General features: G+C 51.2%; 1 protein-coding gene across 1 annotated transcript in view; it reads left to right on the forward strand.

The window, feature by feature from the left end:
* The window catches only part of LOC119978142 (myosin-16-like), a 100,512-nt gene that overhangs the window by 23,892 nt on the left and 56,427 nt on the right, over positions 1–20,193 (forward strand). The window contains exons 8-11 of the mRNA XM_038819576.1: positions 30–128; positions 8,716–8,819; positions 14,237–14,375; positions 15,709–15,827. Coding sequence (XP_038675504.1) covers positions 30–128; positions 8,716–8,819; positions 14,237–14,375; positions 15,709–15,827 — 461 coding nt within the window. The remainder of the gene's footprint in view (positions 1–29; positions 129–8,715; positions 8,820–14,236; positions 14,376–15,708; positions 15,828–20,193) is intronic.

The following is a 20,193-nucleotide window of genomic DNA, read 5'->3' on the forward strand; positions in this document are numbered from 1 at the left end:
TCACATTCGCAACATATGTGCTCATTTAGATTTGCTGGAAAAATCTCGTGTCATCTCACAACAATCAGCTGAGAGAGGCTACCACATCTTCTACCAGATCCTGTCAGGAAAGATCGGATCATTATTAGGTAAGGATTTTAATAATAATAATACAGTAATCTTTTACTGTTGTCACAAGTAGGCTTATATTAACACTGCAATGAAGTTACTGTGAAAAGCCCCAAGTCACCACATTCCGGCGCCTGTTCGGGTACACAGAGGGAGAATTCAGAATGTCCAATTCACCTAACAGCACGTCTTTCGGAACTTGTGGGAGGAAACCAGAACACCCGGAGGAAACTCACGCGGACACAGGGAGACGTGCAGACTTTGCACAGAGAGTGACCCAAGCTACTGTGCCGCATTTGTCCATCAGCATAGTTTACCGATGAAAATACAGAAATGAGACACTAGGAATAGACCATCTGTTCAATCAAAAATACCCCACATAGTTTTCTTAAGATCGTGAGTTGTAGTTTTGTGGTTCTAAAGTAAAAATCCAGGTGAACTAACTTTTATTAGATCAGCACTCATCTATTTGCCCCTTCCAGCTGAGTGAAGTGGCAGTCAAAGCTGTGTAAACCTCTTAACACTATTAACAGTGGTCGTGATTCAACTAATTGGGAACAAAGTCCCACAGCGGGCGCGTTTAGCCGCGTGCTACCCGGTGCTTGCAGCGCCCAGAAACACATGGCTATACAATGTGACTCACATTGTATAACGGGCCTCACCGGGGAACGAGCAGATGAGGTCACACATAGCCCCGTTTTGTACACTGAGGAGCTCCACTCACCGGAACTCCCCAGTGCAGCAAGAGGTAAGGATATCATTTTTAAATGGCATCCTGATCTCCAAGGCACCCGAAGTTGCCCCTGACCCCCCCCAGCCCGAACGCACTATGCCCCCACCCCCCAGCACTCCCCCCTCTGCACTCAGCCCCCCCCCCCCCCCTTCCCCAGCAACCCCCCGAACACCCACTTAGGGTACCCTGGCCCAATCGCGTGCGTGCAAAAGAAATGCCAGCTGGCACACCTTGGCAGTGATGGCCTGCCACCCTGGCAGTGCCCATGCCAGCTGGCAATGCCACCTTGGCACCTTGGCAGTGACAGGCTGACATCCAGGTGGCACTGCCAGGGTGCCTGGCTGGCACTGCCAAGGTGCCCAGGTGACACCAGCAGTTCCTGGGCACCATCTGCCCAAAGGGCATGCAGCTGGTGGCCTCTGATCCTCTGGGAGACCCCCATGAGTGTTGTTCCGTCTGGTTCCTGTTTGTGGAGACCAATACTGAACGGCGCTCGCCCAAGGTCTCCAGATGAAGGGGATGAATCCCAAAGCCTCAGATCTCTCTGGAATCTGCAAATTAAAGTGAGATTCGCTGTCTCACTTTAATACACAGATTTGCCAAAATGTGATCCCTCCGACAAATGGGTGGGATTTAAATTGTCACGTCGTGCGAGGTCGCTTTAGATCTTTGGAGCCGGGTAGATCCCTACTATTATTGGATTGCACCCATTGTATCATTTTTCAAAAACTGGAGCCAAGCATGAGAAATCAGCCGGAATTTTCCATTCCTGTCCCTGGTGGGAATGGATATTCCCGCCGAAAGTCAATGGACCTTCAGTTGGTTCATTGAGGCTCCCGTCCCGCCAGTGACGGGTCCCAAAATCCCAGCCATAGGATGGAACTCTCCCATTCTCCCACCGGCGGGTTCAATGGTAGGCAGGAGTGGAGACCCAAAAATCACTCGGATCTTCGGATGGTGCCCGAGGCAGGTGCCCGAGGCAGATCGAGAATGCAGCTGAAGGCCAGTGTGTAACCGATTGGCATCAAAATGAAAACCCAACCAAAATCCACCCCCCCCCCCGAGGAGGTCCATCTTCCAGCTTCAGCGTGTTCCAGAGACCCACCTTATTTCTTCAACGGTGGGTCAGTATTGGCAGGTGGCTTTTAAACATGGCATCCAGGTATGACAGTGGGACATGCACCATCAAACCCGCCCCACCACAGACGATGGTGCAAAACCCCCGGACGCATAATTAATTTCACCAGGGACGGAAGATATGCCACGGTTTCTCTCTGCCCCCTGTCCCCATCCCCGCCACGAGACTTAGTCCCTGATGGGAGAATTCCACCCATAGTGTAAACCTATCCTACATAAAAGACCAGAACCCATCTAACGTCCTGATACAACAGGTGACTGTTTGATATATGTCTTAGGGTTTCATCAGACTTAAGCTGGCAAACTTTGGGGTATGAAGCAAATATGTTTGCTTTTAAGCTGCTGAGACGTTTAAATAAGCATTGTTATAAAATATTTTGTGTTGATAGTCACAGCTGAAACAAATCGGTAGTGATGTAAATAAAACGATGCATGCATGCAGGTGGACAACTTATATTTTCTTTGCATTATATATACAAAATATAGGGCAGCACGGTGGCGCAGTGGGTTAGCACTGCGGCCTCATGGCCCTGAGGTCCCAGGTTCGATCCCGGCTCTGGGTCACTGTCCGTGTGGAGTTTGCACATTCTCCCCGTGTTTGCGTGGGTTTCGCCCCCACAACCCAAAAACGTGCAAGCTAGGTGGATTGGCCACTCTAAATTTCCCCTTAATTGGAAGAATGATTGGGTACACTAAAATTTAAAAAAATAAATAAATACAAAATGTAATAATTTTGTCACAGTATTGTTACGTTATGGAAGGAGGCCATTCGGGCCATCGTGTCCGTACTAGTTCTCTGTAAGAGCTTTCTGCATAGTGCCACTCCCCTGCCTTCTCTCCATGGTCTTGCACATTCTTCTTTATCAAATAACAATCCAATTCCCTCTTGGAAGCCTTTACTGAATCTGCCTCCATCATACTCTTAGGCAGTGTATTCCGGATCATAACCACATGCTGCTGCAGAAGATTTTTACTCGGGTCGCCATTGCTTCCTTTGCCAATTACCTGAAATATTTTCCCAGTTTTTGACATTCTATAAATGTCTCAGACCTTCCAACGGCTTCTCACCACATAATTTACCCCCAAACTGGGTGTAAAGGGCCTAAAAAAGACGACTTTGACAGGAGCCATCAAACATGCGAGCTCCACCTACATGCCACAACTGGAAGACCCCCTAATTAACCTTAAATCTGTGCCATCTGGTTCTTGATCCTTCCACCAAAGGGTCATTTCTCCCAATCTCCTCTGTCTGGAACCCTCATGATTTTGAATGCCTCTATCAAACGTCCTTTTCTCCAAGGAAAACAGTCCTAACTCCGTCAATCTATCTACGTAGTATAAGTTCCACATCCCCGGAAGCAATCCTGCCAATTCTTTTCTGCACTCGTTCTAGTGCTGACACATCTTTCATAGTGCGGCCCTCGGAACTGGATGCAAAACTCCAATTGGGGTCAAACCAATGGTTTTTGCAAATTTAACAATACGCCTTTGCTTTTATACTTTGCACCCCTAATTAGCAAAGCTGGGATGCTGTCTGCCTTATTATGTTTGGATTCAGTTGCTTCTATACTGGGCAGAATTTCTCTGCCCTTTCCACTGGCAGATTCTCTTGGGCCCGCCAACGGCGATCCCTTGCAGTGCATCCACCGAACAACACAAAACATCATTGACATTGGCGGGGCCGGAAGATCCCTCTGCCAGCTAATGGCGAGATGCCTGCACTGCCAGAAAACATTCTGCGGTGGGGACGCGGTGGGGAAATCCCACCTTCAGTGTTTGTTTATTGGTGCACTTGCATTGTGAGCTTCCTTCACGTGCCTCATTCCTCAATGTTCCCCAATCTGTGGAAATATCAGTGTTAATCTTGTTATAGAACATAGAACATAGAACAGTACAGCACAGAACAGGCCCTTTGGCCCTCAATGTTGTGCCGAGCCATGATCACCCTACTCAAACCCACGTATCCACCCTATACCCGTAACCCAACAACCCCCCCCTTAACCTTACTTTAATTAGGACACTACGGGCAATTTAGCATGGCCAATCCACCTAACCCGCACATGTTTGGACTGTGGGAGGAAACCGGAGCACCCGGAGGAAACCCACGCACACAGGGGGAGGACGTGCAGACTCCACACAGACAGTGACCCAGCCGGGAATCGAACCTGGGACCCTGGAGCTGTGAAGCATTTATGCTAACCACCATGCTACCCTGCTGCCCCTAATGGGCCAGGGTTTAGAGAACCCCAAAATGTATCATGGAGTTCACCTGACCCATGACTTTTACTCAATTGTGGTATGGGGAGCACATGGCCCACTCTACAGGTATGGTGCAGCAGATATCTAACAGTATTTCTTAAAGCAAAACAATGTTTATTCTATGAACTCAAGTTAACCTTTTTAAAACATACAGTGAACATCTTAGCAACCATCAATTCAAATACAATCCTCAAAGAATGCAACACTAAGTAATCCTTACTTTCCTTTTAACATCCATATGACATTAAAAAAAACTTTTAACAGAAGCACATCAGGTTTAAATTCATTACTGAGAACAGTTATCACTCTGAATTCACCAAATGATCAAGAAATAGTCTTTACATGGCAGAGAGAACAACGTTTCACATTCTTTGGGGAGTGGGCCTAGGTAGAGTACTCTTTCAGAGGGTTGGTGCAGACTCGATGGGCTGAATGGAAAAGGCACAGAACACTATACAACAGGTTTTTAGTCTACAGCTGCCGAGTCCACACTTCCCGGAGTCCTGCTCCCCATTGGGTGGAGTTCACAGGTTTCCGCACAATTGGCACTGAGCCAATCACGTGGTCTGTGATCCCCGCCCATTTAAAGGGGCCACGCTACCTCAGAAACCTACCAGTGAACAAATATCTTGGCCGGGATTCTCCCTTTTGGGGACTAAGTCCCCATGCCCGCTGGAAAACGGGCGGGAATCACCTTTCCTCGAACGTCCGGGGTGATTCTTCGTTTTCCAGGTGGCTCGTAAGGCCCAGGCTTGCGTCCCGCAAATCTGACTGCCGGCGGCGCCCTGCTGTCCAGACTGCACGGTCACGCATGTGGACGGCAGCCACAAACGGGTCCGCACATGCGCACGGGATCCACCTCGGCGGGGCGCCACTGACATGGCAGAACCATACAGCGGGCCCACACGGAGTAAGGTAGGTCCCCCACAGATCGCGATGGCCCACCGATCGGTGGCCCCCGATCCTGGGCCTGGTCACCGCTGAGGCCCCCCCCTCGGAGTCAGATATGCCCCGCCCCCCACAGGACCGCCACCGCTGCCGCAGATCTGAGCTCCCGCCGGGTGGTACCAGATGTAAACCACACCGGCGGGAGTTCGGCCAGTCGACCGCGGAGAATCGCCGCGGGGGCCTGTTCCACGCGCGACTGGCGGGACCGCGGAGAATCACGGAAGTGCCGTTGCGCCGGATTTCCGGCGTGAACGGCTATTCTCCAGCCCCGTGCTGGGCACGGTTCCGGTGCGGAGGTTCGGAGAATCCCACGCCCTGTAATAATTGCTACATCTTCTATATCCGATTGCATCCAAGAAACCAGCTAACCTAAATCTACTGTAGCATTTCAAATCTACGTCTCAAAGACAATCAAAAGACAATTAATCGTATATTCTTTGAAATCTTTTTATTGGACTCAAACTCCACTACTTTGTATGTGAATGTGTGTGTATGTATGCATATAAGTGTGTGTGTATATGCATATGAGTGTTTGTGTGTACATATATGAGTGTATATGAGTGTGTGTGTATGTATATATATGTGTGTATGTATATTAATGTGTGTGTGCATTTCAGTATGTGTATGTATATAAGTAAGTGTGTGTATGTTTATGAGCGTGCATGCATGTATGAGTGTGCTTGTTTGTATATGAGTTTGTATGTATATATGTGTGTATGTATATGTGTGTGTATGTATGAGTGTGTGTGTATGTATATATATGAGTGTGTATGTATGAGTATGTGGATGTATGTAGATGAGTGTGTGTGTATGTACGAGTGTGTGTATGTATGCGTATGAGTGTGTATGTATATGAGTGCCTGTGTTTGTGTGTGTGTGTAATGCATGTTGTGTGCTTGTTTGTATATGTGTGTGTGCCCGAATGAATGCTCAACGCCATATTTTTATTATTTTCCTCGTGTTTAGTGGTTAATAAACTTGCTGGTTCTTTGATTCAAGAAAAGCTGGCTTGATTGGCCCCTTATTGCTCACAACATAGATAAATACGTTCTGATATGGGCAGTACAGTGGCACAGTGGTCAGCACTGCTGCCTCATAGTGCCAGGGACCGGGGTTCAATTTCGACCTCAGCTGATTGTGTGGAGTTTGTATCACCTCCCCATGTCTGCGTGGATTTCCTCCAGGTGCTCCAGTTTCCTCCTGCAGTCCAAACATGTGCAGATTAGATGGATTGCCACATTAAATTGCCCCTTAGTGTCCAGGACTAAAGGGATAGAGCGGGGGAATGGGCCTAGGTGGGGTGCTCTTTCAGAGGGTGGTGCAGACTCGATTGGTCGAATGGCCTCCTTCTGACTGGAGAGTTTCTCTGATTCTGAAAAGGTATAACCTCATGAGAAAGAAACAAAATCTTTGTTCTGACCAGTCCGAGGGTGTTGAATACTGGGGCACCAATTCACCTCTCTCACCTGGTCCTAACTGAGGCATGTGCTGTGTCGGGTGATTCATGTTCTGCTGACTGTTCCTCTTTGGCTGCTTGTCTGAGATTATTTGGCTCTTCTTGCTTTGTGAAGCCAGCAGATGGGCCATTATGAGTAATAAGCACATATAAACATGAGGGAATTATATCATTGCACGACTTACTGTACAAAATCTCTATGTTCAAATATATTGATCCAACATATGGTGCAAATATTAGATTTTATGATTTAAAAAGAACCGACCAATGGCACAAGTCTACCCAATGCCCAGCACTTTTGCAAGCCTCCCTATTAATTCAACAGTTACCCTGAGGGAGGTAATGGAATACACTCCCGGCCACGCACTGGCGAGAGCTTTACCAGCCTCTGGGAGGTGGGATCGTGGCATGGGGGGGGCTGGTAAATTTACAGGCAGCTGGTTATGCAATGCGGCCATTAGAGCATCTTAGCCAATGGTGGGGCCGGCTTCCCAGCTGCCAATTTAAAATATTGAAATGGCCATTTTACCAGGCTGCTAAACCCCTGCAGAGTGGGGAGGCCACCAGCTGGATGCCACTGAATCTGCTCCCATCAGCCTTCCAGGCAACGCATTCAGGAGCATAACAATACACTTCTCATTTTGCCCCACCTCCATCTCTCCCCGGTGCTTTTTTGCCAATCATCTTAAATCTGTCTCCTCTGGTTCCTGACCCTCCCACAAGTGGAAACAGTTTCTTCTTACCTATTCCATCAAAATCGCTCATAATTTTGAACACCATATTACAGCCCTCTCGTTCTTCTCTCTTCAGTGGAGAATAATTCCAGATGTTCTCTCCTCTCCACCTAACGGGAGCCCCTCATTCGAGCCATGAGCAGGTAATTCAGCCCCTCGAGCCTGCGTCCCCATACAATACAATCATGGCTGATCTCCTCTCAGCCTCAAATCCACTTTCCTGCCTGTTCTCCATAACCCTACAACCCATTACGAATTAAAAATCTGTCTATCCCGTCCTTAAATTTACTTCATGTCCCGGCATCCACCTACTCTGGGGTAGTGAATTCCACCCCTGGTTGTGTTCCGGTGAATCTCCTCTGAACCCTCTCCAAACCCTTCACGTCCTTTCTAAAGTGTGCTGCCCAGAATTCAACACAAGACTCTTGCGGTGCCCCAACCATTGATGAATGAAGGGTGAGCCTTACTCAGTTGAAGGATAATTGATAATTATTCGGCTAGCATTGTTACTAATGTACTTCCTGTTGCATGTTTGTATAGGGACCACCAAAAGTTTGTTTCCTTCACCATCCTATTTCAGCAGTGGCTTATTGGGAGGGACTCTCCCTTCTAGGTTGGAGGTTCAAATCCCATTAGCAAACTATTTGTACATGATCTGGGCTGACTTTTCAGTGCGGTGCTGAGGGAGGGCTGCATTGTCAGGGGGCCACCTTGTGGATGAGGTGCGAAACCAAGTTCCCGCCTGTCCTCCCAGGTGGAGATAAAAGATCCAATTGCTCCATTTAGGGAAGGCTGGTGACCTGGCCAACATTCATCCCGAAACCAGCGCACTAGAATATATTATCTGGTCATTATCACATTGCTATTTGTGAGATCTTGCTGTGAGAATATTAGTTGCTACAATTCCCACATTACAACAGTGATCACATTTCAAGACGACTTCATTGGGTGTAAAGGCTGTAAAGTACTTAATAATAATAATAATCTTTATTGTAAGTAGGCTTAGATTAACACTGTAATGAAGTTACTGTGAAACGCCCCTAGTTGCCACATTCCGGCGCCTGTTCGGGTACACTGAGGGAGAATTCAGAATGTCCAAATTACCTAACAGCACATCTTTCGGGACTTGTGGGAGGAAACCAGAGCACCCAGAGGAAACCCACGCAGATGCAGGGAGAACTTTATAGTATTCTGAAGTTGTGAAAGATGTTGCATAAATGCAAGTCTTCTCTTCTTTCTTTTTCATTAGTTGGAGATGAAGAGGTATCTATAAGCATTAATTGTAAAGATTAAAGGAGATGGAGATGAGGAGTTCATAGTTTTCTTGTTTTCCTCATCAGAATCGCTGTTATTGGTGAATGATCCGAATCAATATTTCTGGGTATGTCAAGGTGTCATCAAAGTAGACCATATGGATGATGGTGAAGAATTGGAAGCCACTGATGTAAGTATTTTAACATTATCTTTAAAAAATGGCGATTCCCCTTTGTGGAAAACTTTACCTCAAATTAATTATTGTTAATTGGAGAAAATACGCAAGTATTTCACAGGAAATGTTGCCAGTGTTCATCTAAAAATTACGAGGCCATAGAAGGGGCCTCACGGTAGCACGGTGGTTAGCATCAATGCTTCACAGCTCCAGGGTCCCAGGTTCGATTCCCGGCTGGGTCACTGTCTGTGTGGAGTCTGCACGTCCTCCCCGTGTGTGCGTGGGTTTCCTCCGGGTGCTCCGGTTTCCTCCCACAGTCCAAAGATGTGCGGGTTAGGTGGATTGGCCATGCTAAATTGCCCGTAGTGTAAGGTTAATGGGGGGGATTGTTGGGTATACGGGTTACGTGGGTTTAAGTAGGGTGATCATTGCTCGGCACAACATCGAAGGCCGAAGGGCCTGTTCTGTGCTGTACTGTTCTATAACAAGCAGTCAGCATTTTCAAAGTCACAAGTCCCACTTTCTGAATCTGATCCACAGAATCTCTACAGTGCAGGAGGCCATTCCACCCATCGAGTCTGCACTGAACCCTCCAAAAGAGCACTCTACTTCGCCCCACTCCCTCACCCTGTCCCCATAACCCCGCAAATTAATCATGGCCAATCCATCTAACCTACACATCTTTTGACTGTGGGAAGAAACCAGAGCACCCGGAGGAAACCCCTGCAGACACAGGGAGAATCTGCAAACAAAACTCCAAACAGTCACCCAAGGCCAGCATCGAACCCAACTCCCTGGTGCTGTGAGGCAGCAGTGCTAACCACTGGGCTACCGTGCCGCTCGAATGACATTCGGTGATGCAGTAAACCGTACTTGTGGACAAAAGCAATGCAGAAAATTCACCAATAACATAGCTGCATTGTGTTCTAAATAGGTGGTTTCTCCAATTTATAATTTTGCTGTCATATAGCAATAACATTAGTGGACAGCGGCGCTGAGGACCCGGGTTCGAATCCTGGCCCTGGGTCACTGTCCGTGTGGAGTTTGCACATTCTCCCCATGTCTGTGTGGGTTTCACCCCCACAACCCAAAGATGTGCGGGTTAGGTGGATTGGCCACACTAAATTGCCCCTTAATTGGAAAAGAAAAATAATTGGCAACTCTAAATTTCAAGAAAACATAAGTGAATGGATGAAAGTTGGTCCCATGTTACAACAATATTGCATTTATATAGTTTGCTTAACGTACTCAAACATCTCATTGCGCTTACCATTGCTGGAATTTTTGCAGAGTTAGAAAGGGTCTCTGACTTATTCGAAATGGTACCAGAGCCCTGGGGCTTATTCTCCCGAATCCCCGTGATGATCCGTCAGCGGCGTAAGAAGCAGCGTGAACCACACCGGCGTCGGGCCGACCAGAAGTTGCGGAATCCTCTGCACTAGGCCGGCGCCGGAGGGGTTGGCGCATGCGCAGATCCACCGACATGGTTCCGTGCATACGCAGACCCGGCAGCGTATTCTAGTGCATGCGCAGGGGGGTGTCTGCTCCGCGCCGGCCATGGCGGAGCCCGACAGGGGCCGGCGCGGAAGGAAGGAGTGGCACGATACAGGCCCGCCCGCAGGTCGGTGGGCCCCGATCGCTGGCCAGGCCACCGTGAGTACCACCCCCGGTGCCGGATCCCCCCGCGCCCCACCGAGGACCGCACCAGCTGGCCTACCAGCCAGGTCCCGCCATGTGGGACCATGTCCAATCTGGGACTGGCCAGAAACTGACGGCCGCTCGGTCCATCGGGGCCCAGAGATTTGCTTGGGGGGGACGCTGCCAACGGCCCCCGATCGGTGCGGCGTGATCCCCGCCCCCACCCAAAAACCGGCGCCGGAGAATACGGTAGCTGGCGTCGGAGCGACGGGGTGGGATTCATGCCGCCCCCCCCCCCCCCCCCCCCCCCCGCCCCGTTGATTCTCCGACCCGGCGGGGGTGTTGGAGAATCCCGCCACTGATTTCAGAATTCCCACCCCTGAACCCAGCGGCCATTACTTTCGCCGGTGGGGGGAATAAAGGTGGGTCGCACTTAACACATCTGTGGTTCAGGGGGGACAGCACAGATATTTCACAGGACATTTAAACTTTCAATGGGCAATTACCTTGCCTGGGATCCATCTGAAACTCCCATTTAAAGGCAGAGATCTGGGCCCGGGATTCTGCAGTATCTAGCGGGCGGGCCATACCGGCGCCAAGGAGAGGCGTGAACCACTCCGGCATCGGGCATCCTCCGCACCTTCGGGAGCTAGGCCGGCACTGGAGTGATTGGCGCTATGCCAACCGCCACCAAAGGGCCTCCGCCTGCCGGCGCGAGTTGCCGCAAGTGCAGGAGCGCCAGTGTGTTCCCAGAACCGATGGCGTGTTTCCTGCGCATGCACAGGGTGTTTCTTGTCCGTGCCGGCCTGTGTAAAGCTCCACCATGGGACAGAGTAACCCCACGGCACAGGGCCGCCCGCAGATTGGTGGACCCCGATCGCGGGTCAGGCTACCGTGGGGTCCCCCGCGGGGCCGGATTCCCCCGTGTCCCCCAGAGGACTACGCAGGCTGCCCTCAGAGCCAAGTTCCGCCGGTACGGACCTGATCTAATCCATGGCTGATGTACTGGCCGAAAACGGGCAGCCACTCGTCTCATCGGGGACCAGAGAATTGCCGGGGGGCCACTGCCAATGGCCCCCGACCGGTGCGATCCCCGCCCCCACAAAGAAAATGGCGGCGGAGAATTCGGCAGCCGGCGTCAGACTGGCGGGGCGGGATTCACACCGCCCCCGCCGATTCTCCGACCTGGCGGGGGTCGGAGAATCCCGCCCCTGGATTTTCTCACCCCGCCCGCCACAAGATCATGACGGGTGGAACGCAGACCATGACCTTGGGCAGGAATTTCTGGTCGGCAGGTGGGCGCGGACGGAGAATCCCACCCAGACTTCAGGTAGTTCCAAATAATTACTCAAGAAAGGTTAGAATTGAACAAATTCTAACCCCTGGGTAACTCTGCTACTGAGCTGCCTGACTCCCCCCCCCCCCCCCCCCCCCCCACCACCGCCACCGGACAACTCTTCTGACCAGTCAGCTATCCTTCCGAACTCCAATTACCTGACCACCTGACCCCCCATTACCCCAACCACCTGGACCACCTCTATCTGACCAATCAGTTCCCCAACCACCCAACTCCCACACCCAGCCCCTAACATCCTGACTTCCTGACTACTCAACTCCTATCTGACCACTCAACCACCCTGACTACCCAATGATCTCCCAATCACCTGACCACCCAACGCCCACATCCAATCCTTCTGAACCAATCCCCTCCCTCCCCTGACCACCCAACCACCTGCATCCATGCCTCCCAACCACCCTAACCCCTCAGTCACTGGCTTCTCAAAGTGGATGTTTAAACTCACCGCTTTATGGCAGCTGGAGCCATTAAAAAGGCATGGCTTCCTTTCCCACAACTGTTGCCTTGCAGTGGATGGACCCGCGAGCTGCTATTCTGCGCTGGGAAGACCTCGGAGCTGCTGCCGGGTCCTCCCAGTGCAGTTCGCAGGTCCTCCCAGTGCAGAGCAGTGGCTCCCGGGTCCTCCCTGTGCAGAGCAGCAGCTCCAGGGTCCTCACAGTGCAGTTCCAATGGTCCTCCCAGTGTAGAGCAGCAACTCCCGGACCTCCCAGTGTAAAGCACCAGCTCCCGGGTCCTCCCAGTGCAGTTCCAATGGTCCTCCCAGTGCAGAGCAGCAGCTCCGGGCGCAACAATGGTGGCAATGAACCAAGCCGCTAGTGACGGCCTGGATTAGACTCCTCAGCCTCCATACTGAGCTGTGACGTCCCAGGTAAATTCTGACACCTTCGGTCTTCATAGAATGTTGACATCGTCGGTGAGGCTAGAATTTATTGCCCATCCCTAACTGCCCTTGAGAAGGTAGTGGTGAGCTGCCTTCTTGAACCGCTACAGCCATGTGGTGTAGGTACACCCGCAGTGCTGATTGGGAGAGATTTCCACGATTTAAACCGAAACGGTGATATATTTCCAAGACAGGATGGTGAATGACTTGGAAGGGATCTTGCAGGTGGTAGTGTGCTCATGCATCTGCTGCCCTCGTCCTTCAAGGTGATAGAGGTCAGAGGGTTTTGAAGATGCTGTCAAAGTAGCCTTGGTGAGTTGCCATAAGTATGTCTACATCAGGCTGTAGCTCAACAGCTCGCCCAATTTTGGCACAAGTTCCCAGATGTGGTAAGGAGGACCTTGCAGGTCGACAGGGCTAGATGTGCCATTAGGGTTGCCAATCTTTCTGGAATGGCCGCCGGGAGTCCCCTGGAATTGGCCTCAATCTCCCAGAGGCCTATTAAAGCATTCTGGGAGCACATCAGATCCCGGCAACGGCGATCATGGCCATCCACCAGCAAATCGCAATCTGGGCTAGGGTACCACCTGACATTCCCTATGTCAGGGACCGGCTGCCAGCAAATCACAGCCTATATTCATGTACCACTTGACCCTCCCTATGTCAGGAACCTACTCCCCCAGCCACAGAAAATTCTGACACGGTGTTGGTGGAGCCAACTGATGGAAATATCCGCATGGTCGACAGACCATATGATCAGTGCTCCAATCAGTTGCAGCATTGCCCACTAGGGCTGCAGAGTTGGAGGAAAGGCCACTAATGAGTCAAGAGATTGGCTGTGTCAGGCCGGATGCCCGTACAGTGATTAACTAATGTTATTAATTAGAGTTGGATTGAACTGTTGGTGATTGGCTGAACTGTGGTGCGCCCTGGATTTCCATCCACCAAGAGCAACTGGCAGGGGAAAGAATTGTTCAGACTCAACAATGGAATTTAGTGGAGACATTCATTTCCTCTCACTCAGGGTCACAGGCCCTGTCTTTTGGTTCACCCACTCACATCACAACTTTGGCTTTCCGTTACGTCACTTTCACTGGCGTCTCCTGAAATATGTCCAGCTAGTGTTGGTAACCCTGTGTTCCCTTGTCATTTCCGATGCCTAGATTGCTGCAGTCCTTGCCGATCTGTCTCCTTTGAAGAATGTCACTCCCTTTCCCAATGCTACAAAGGAATGTGGCAGTATCATACCTTACTCAACTGTGTGCCTGGCTTCCTCTTGGTAGCAAAGAGCTCACGGAGAGCTTGCCCGACAAATTTAATGAGAGCCAAAGAATAAACTGGGCCAGGATTAGGTTTCATAGTAAAGACTCCATTGCTCGAGTCCATTTTAACTTGGCAAAGTATGAATCATTTTAGCTCAGATTTTAGGTCTAAAACTTCTGAAGGTCACAACTAATATTCATATTTTTGAGAACAGAATTTCGATTTGTTTCTTTCTTTTCTTTTAACAACACATAAGATAATCAAGTAAAGCCACAATGAATGTTTGATCACTAGGTTGCCTTTGATGTACTGGGCTTCACCGCTGATGAAAAGCTCGGCATCTACAAATTGACCGGGGCAATTATGCATTTTGGTAACATGAAGTTCAAACAGAAACCAAGAGAGGAACAGGCAGAAGTTGACACTCCTGAAGGTATATTTCCTAATTTCAGTTTCAAATTTCCAATCACGCGCGGTATAGTGGAGGAAGCATCAAATGTAGAATAAAAAGACTGAGTTATTGCAATTCATTCATTCTAACAAGCTGAACAGTGACATTAACAGAAACCATGGCCTGAAGTGGGACTTGAACCCAGAGCTTCTGGCCTAGCAGTAGAGACATAACCCACTGCGCCACAATATTTCCCATAAAATGGATTTGTAATTCAATATTACACCATGACCTGAAGTTAAATTTACTCCAGCTTCTCTGCAACCTCGTTAGTTTATCCAATTTTTATACAGTGTGCTGTCATATACAGCTGACATATGGGGAGGTATTCTCCAATAATGGGGCTATGTCCCCACACTGGCGTGAAAAGTGGCGCCAACCACTCCGGCGTCAATGGTCCTGGATAATGGGGAATGCTCCCCTTCCTTGGGGGCCAGGATGGTGCTGGAGTGGTCCCTGTAGCTCCAGCCAGCGTGGAACAACCCGCACGAGTTCGTGCATGCGTGGGACGGCCATCGTGATTCCACGTATACGCGCAACGGCCGGCATCATTCCACGCATGCGCGGGTGTTTCCTTCTCTGTATCGGCCCCCAGGAAATATGGCGGAGCCCTACAGGGGCCCGGCGCGCAGGAACATAGGGCCCCATGGAACCAGCCCGCCCGCCAATCGGTAGGCCCCGGTCGCGGGCCAGGCCACCGGGGTTGGATCTCCCCACCCCCCCTCCAGGACGGCTCCCGCAACACACACCTTCCAGGTCCCGCCGTATGGGACCTGAGTAAACCATGCCGGCAGGACTTGCCCGAACTCAGCGTCCACTCAGCCTGTCGGGGCCCGGAGAATCGCCGGGGGTGCCACATTCAACAGCCACCGACCGGCACGGCGGGAATCCCGCGGACGCCCGAGAATCAGCGGGGGGGAATTGGGAAGCCGGCGGCAGGGCGCGATTCTCGTATCCCCCCCCCCGGGGATTCTCCGACCCGGCGTGGGGTCGGAGAATCCCGACTGTGATTTATACAGTCCGAGTTCTGAATGAATCATTATTACCTGTTAACAGAGGTTCTTTTTGGTGTGTCCCATTGGGTACGTGGCCGTTGCTTCAAGCCTGACACAAAGCTACACAGCAAATAGTAATGTGTGAACATCCCCTTCAGGGCTCACTTTATCCATCTGAACATAAGGATATGGCATCAAAATTGCTTAAATATGGAAATGCACATAGTTGCTAATTCAAACCATGCAAATAAAGCTGTACTGCTTCTAGTATTTATGACTCTTTATCGTGGAGTTCTCACTCTAACTTCTCCTCTTTCCAGTGGCTGACAAGGTAGCCCACTTGATGACTGTCAATTCGGGCGAGTTACAGAAGGGCATCACCAGGCCAAGAGTAAAGGTCGGCAATGAATTTGTGCAGAAGAGCCAGACTATGGATCAGGTAAGCATTGATATTTCACTTTCATCTCGATATTATTCAATCTCTTTTGCTATTTAGAAGAACTATACATTAAACAAATATGAAATGAACTGCAATCAACTTCCATCCGCATTTAGTTTACTTAGGGCCCACTTTCCCATGTCCTCCTCTCCGAATCATTTTAACTTCTGTTGTGTTACAGTTAACAGATCCTGAGCACTCTCCAGCACTTTGATGATAGAACGACTGTTCTTCCTGTGTGAGCCAAGGCTGTAAGTGTGAGCCAAGTATTTGGCCACAGGGAGCATAGGAAACAAGTCTGGCTTGCCCTCACCCAGAGTTCACACGTATCCACTTGCCAGCAGGAATCACTGGAGGTTATCCAGGAGCAGGAACCATAGCGGATTTTCCCTTTCTTCGTCCCAAACGTGATGAACCAAACTGGAACAACCTTTTCAAAAATCGAGGATCTCAGGACAGTCTGGGAAATGAACCCCGGGATCATTTGTTCCACAGTGGTCAGTTGCATGAAGGCCTCACCAGCTGAGCCACTGGGGACCCACACAGCAGCCATACTTTCAAATGCACTGGACCAGGAGGGTCACAATGACAAGAAATACTTTTTATTCTCAACCCACTCGCAGGCGATATGACTCTTATTTACGGGGAGGAGAATGGAGATAGAAAACATAGAAAAATACAGCACAGAACAGGCCCTTCGGCCCACAATGTTGTGCCGAACTTTTGTCCTAGATTAAGAACAAATGAATCTACACCCCATCATTCTACCGTAATCCATGTACCTATCCAATAACCACTTGAAGGTCCCTAATGTTTCCGACTCAACTACTTACACAGGCAGTGCATTCCATGCCCCCACTACTCTCTGGGTAAAGAACCTACCTCTGACATCCCCCCTATATCTTCCACCATTCACCCTAAATTTATGTCCCCTTGTAATGGTTTGTTCCACCCGGGGAAAAACTCTCCAACTGTCTACTCTATCTATTCCCCTGATCATCTTATAAACCTCTATCAAGTCGCCCCTCATCCTTCTCCGTTCTAATGAGAAAAGGCCGAGCACCCTCAACCTTTCCTAGTAAGACCTACTCTCCATTCCAAGCAACATCCTGGTAAATCTCCTTTGCACCTTTTCCAAAGCTTCCACATCTTTCCTAAAATGAGGCGACCAGAACTGCACACAGTACTCCAAATGTGGCCTTACCAAGGTTTTGTATAGCTGCATCATCACCTCACGGCTCTTAAATTCAATCCCTCTGCTAATGAACGCCAGCACACCATAGGCCTTCTTCACAGCCCTATCCACTTGAGTGGCAACTTTCAAAGATCTATGAACATAGACCCCAATATCTCTCTGTTCCTCCACATTGCCAAGAACCCTACTGTTAACCCTGTATTCCGCCTTCATATTTGTCCTTCCAAAATGGACAACCTCACACTTTTCAGGGTTAAACTCCCTCTGCCACTTCTCAGCCCAGATCTTCATCCTACTTGTGTCTCTTTGCAGCTGACAACAGCCCTCCTCACTATCCACAACTCCACCAATCTTCGTATTGTCTGCAAATTTACTGACCCACCCTTCAACTCCCTCATCCAAGTCATTAATGAAAATCACAAACAGCAGAGGACCCAGAACTGATCCCTGTGGTACGCCACTGGTAACTGGGCTCCAGGCTGAATATTTGCCATTCACCACCACTCTCTGACTTCTATCGGTTAGCCAGTTCGTTATCCAACTGACCAAATTTCCCTCTATCCCATGCCTCTTTACTTTCTGCATAAGCCTACCATGGGGAACCTTATCAAATGCCTTACTAAAATCCATGTACACTACATCCACTGCTTTACCTTCATCCACATGCTCGGTCACCTCCTCAAAGAATTCAATAAGACTTGTGAGGGAAGACCTACCCCTCACAAATCCGTGCTGACTATCCCTAATCAAGCAGTGTCTTTCCAGATGCTCAGAAATCCTATCCCTCAGTACCCTTTCCATTACTTTGCCTACCACCGAAGTAAGGCTAACTGGCCTGTAATTCCCAGGGTTATCCCTATTCCCTTTTTTGAACAGGGGCACGACATTCGCCACTCTCCAATCCCCTGGTACCACCCCTGTTGACAGTGAGAACAAAAAGATCATTGCCAATGGCTCTGCAATTTCATCTCTTGCTTCCCATAGAATCCTTGGATATATCCCGTCAAGCCTGGGGGACTTGTCTATCCTCAAGTTTTTCCAAAATGCCCAACACATCTTCCTTCCTAACAAGTATCTCCTCGAGCTTACCAGTCTGTTTCACACTGTCCTCTCCAACAATATGGCCCCTCTCGTTTGCAAATACAGTAGTCCCCCTTTATAACGCGGGTGTTGGGGTCCAAGACAGCCACCGAGCCGCGGATATCCATGATGGGGGTTTTAAATTTATTTAAAAATCTATGCTAGCGCTTCCCATTGTGAGTCTACGGGGGGCGGGGGGAGAGGTCAGACCCCCGTAGACTCACAATGGGAAGCGCTAGCATAGATTTTTAAATAAATTTAAAACCCCCATCGTGGATCCAATTAAAATTTCAGCGGCCGGCTCACTTTGATCCGGAGAAGGAAGCTGCTCTCACTGAAATCAGCCGGCCGCTGAAATTGACACTGCCCCTGCTCTCTCCCTCCAATCCAACTTTTAAGTTTTAATGTTTCTGATTGGAGGGAGAGAGCAGCCGGCAGTGTCAATTTCTTTTTTTTTCTCCGGCTTGCCCCCTCTCCCCCCACATCCTCCAACTAGACCCCTCTCCCCCCACACCCTCCGACTCGCCCCCTCTCCCCCCCGACACCCTCCGGCTCGCCCCCTCTCCCCCCACACCCTCCGGCTCGCCCCTTCTCCCCCCACACCCTCCGGCTCGCCCCCTCTCCCCCCACATCCTCCGGCTCGCTCCCTCTTCCCCCTCTCCCCTACACCCTCCTGCTCTCCCCCACAGCGTCCAGCTCACCCCCTCTCCCCCCACACCTTCCGGCTCGCTCCCTCTCCCCCTCTCCCCCACACCCTCCTGCTCTCCCCCACAGCGTCCAGCTCGCCCCCTGTCCCCCACACCCTCCGGCTCGCCCCCTCCCCACACCCTCCGGCTCGCCCCCTCCCCCCCCTCTCCTCCCCGTCCCCCAACACCCGCAGGGCCCTCCTCTCTCCCCCAACACCCGCAGGTCCACCCTCTCTCCCCCACACCTCCAGGGGTCTCCCCCACACCCACAGTGGGGTCTCCCCCACACCCACAGGGGGGTCTCCCCCACACCCGCCCCCCCTCCTCTCCCCCCCCACCCCCCGCCCCCCTCCTCTCCCCCCCAACACCCGCCCCCCCTCTTCTCCCCCCAACACCCGCCCCCCCTCTTCTCCCCCCCAACACCCCCCCCTCTTCTCCCCCCCTCTTCTCCCCCCCAACACCCGCCCCCCCTATTCTCCCCCCCAACACCCGCCCCCCTCTTCTCCACCCCAACACCCCCCCCTTCTCCCCCCCAACACCCGCCCCCTCTTCTCCCCCCCTTCTCCCCCCTTTCTCCCCCCTCTTCTCCCCCCCCTTCTTCTCCCCCCCAACACCCGCCCCCCCTCTTCTCCCCCCCTTCTCCCCCCCTTCTTCTCCCCCCCTTCTTCCCCCCCTCTTCTCCCCCCCTCTTCTCCCCCCCCCTCTTCTCCCCCCTTCTCCCCCCCAACACCCTCTTCTCCCCCCCCTTCTCCCCCCCAACACCCGCCCCCCCTCTTCCCCCCCCCAACACCCGCCCCCCTCTTCTCCCCCCCAACACCCCGCCCCCCCCTTCTCCCCCCCCAACACCCGCCCCCCCCCCTCTTCTCCCCCCCAACACCCGCCCCCCCCTCTTCTCCCCCCCCAACACCCGCCCCCCTCTTCTCCCCCCCCCTAACACCCGCCCCCCCTCTTCTCCCCCCAACACCCCCCCCCCCCCCCCCGCCCCCTCGGCAGTGTCAATTTCAGCGGCCGGCTGATTGTTTCAGTGAGAGAGCAGCTTCCCTCTCCGGATCAAAGTGAGCCGGCCGCTGAAATTGACACTGCCGGCTGCTCTCTCCCTCCAATCCAACTTTTAAGTTTTAATGTTTCTGATTGGAGGGAGAGAGCAGCCGGCAGTGTCAATTTCAGCGGCCGGCTCACTTTGATTCAGAGAGGGAAGCTGCTCTCTCACTGAAGCAATCAGCCGGCCGCTGAAATTGACACAACTGACAGTTGGGGTCCATAAGCCCCCCCCGCGGTATATCGCGAACCGCGGTATTGCGGAGCGCGGTATAACGGGGGACTACTGTACTGAAGAAAAGTACTCGTTCGAGACCTCTCCTATCTCTTCTGACTCAATACACAATCTCCCGCTACTGTCCTTGAT

This window comes from Scyliorhinus canicula, chromosome 15 (genome assembly GCF_902713615.1).
Source record: "Scyliorhinus canicula chromosome 15, sScyCan1.1, whole genome shotgun sequence".
NCBI classification, from domain to species: Eukaryota; Metazoa; Chordata; class Chondrichthyes; order Carcharhiniformes; family Scyliorhinidae; genus Scyliorhinus; species Scyliorhinus canicula.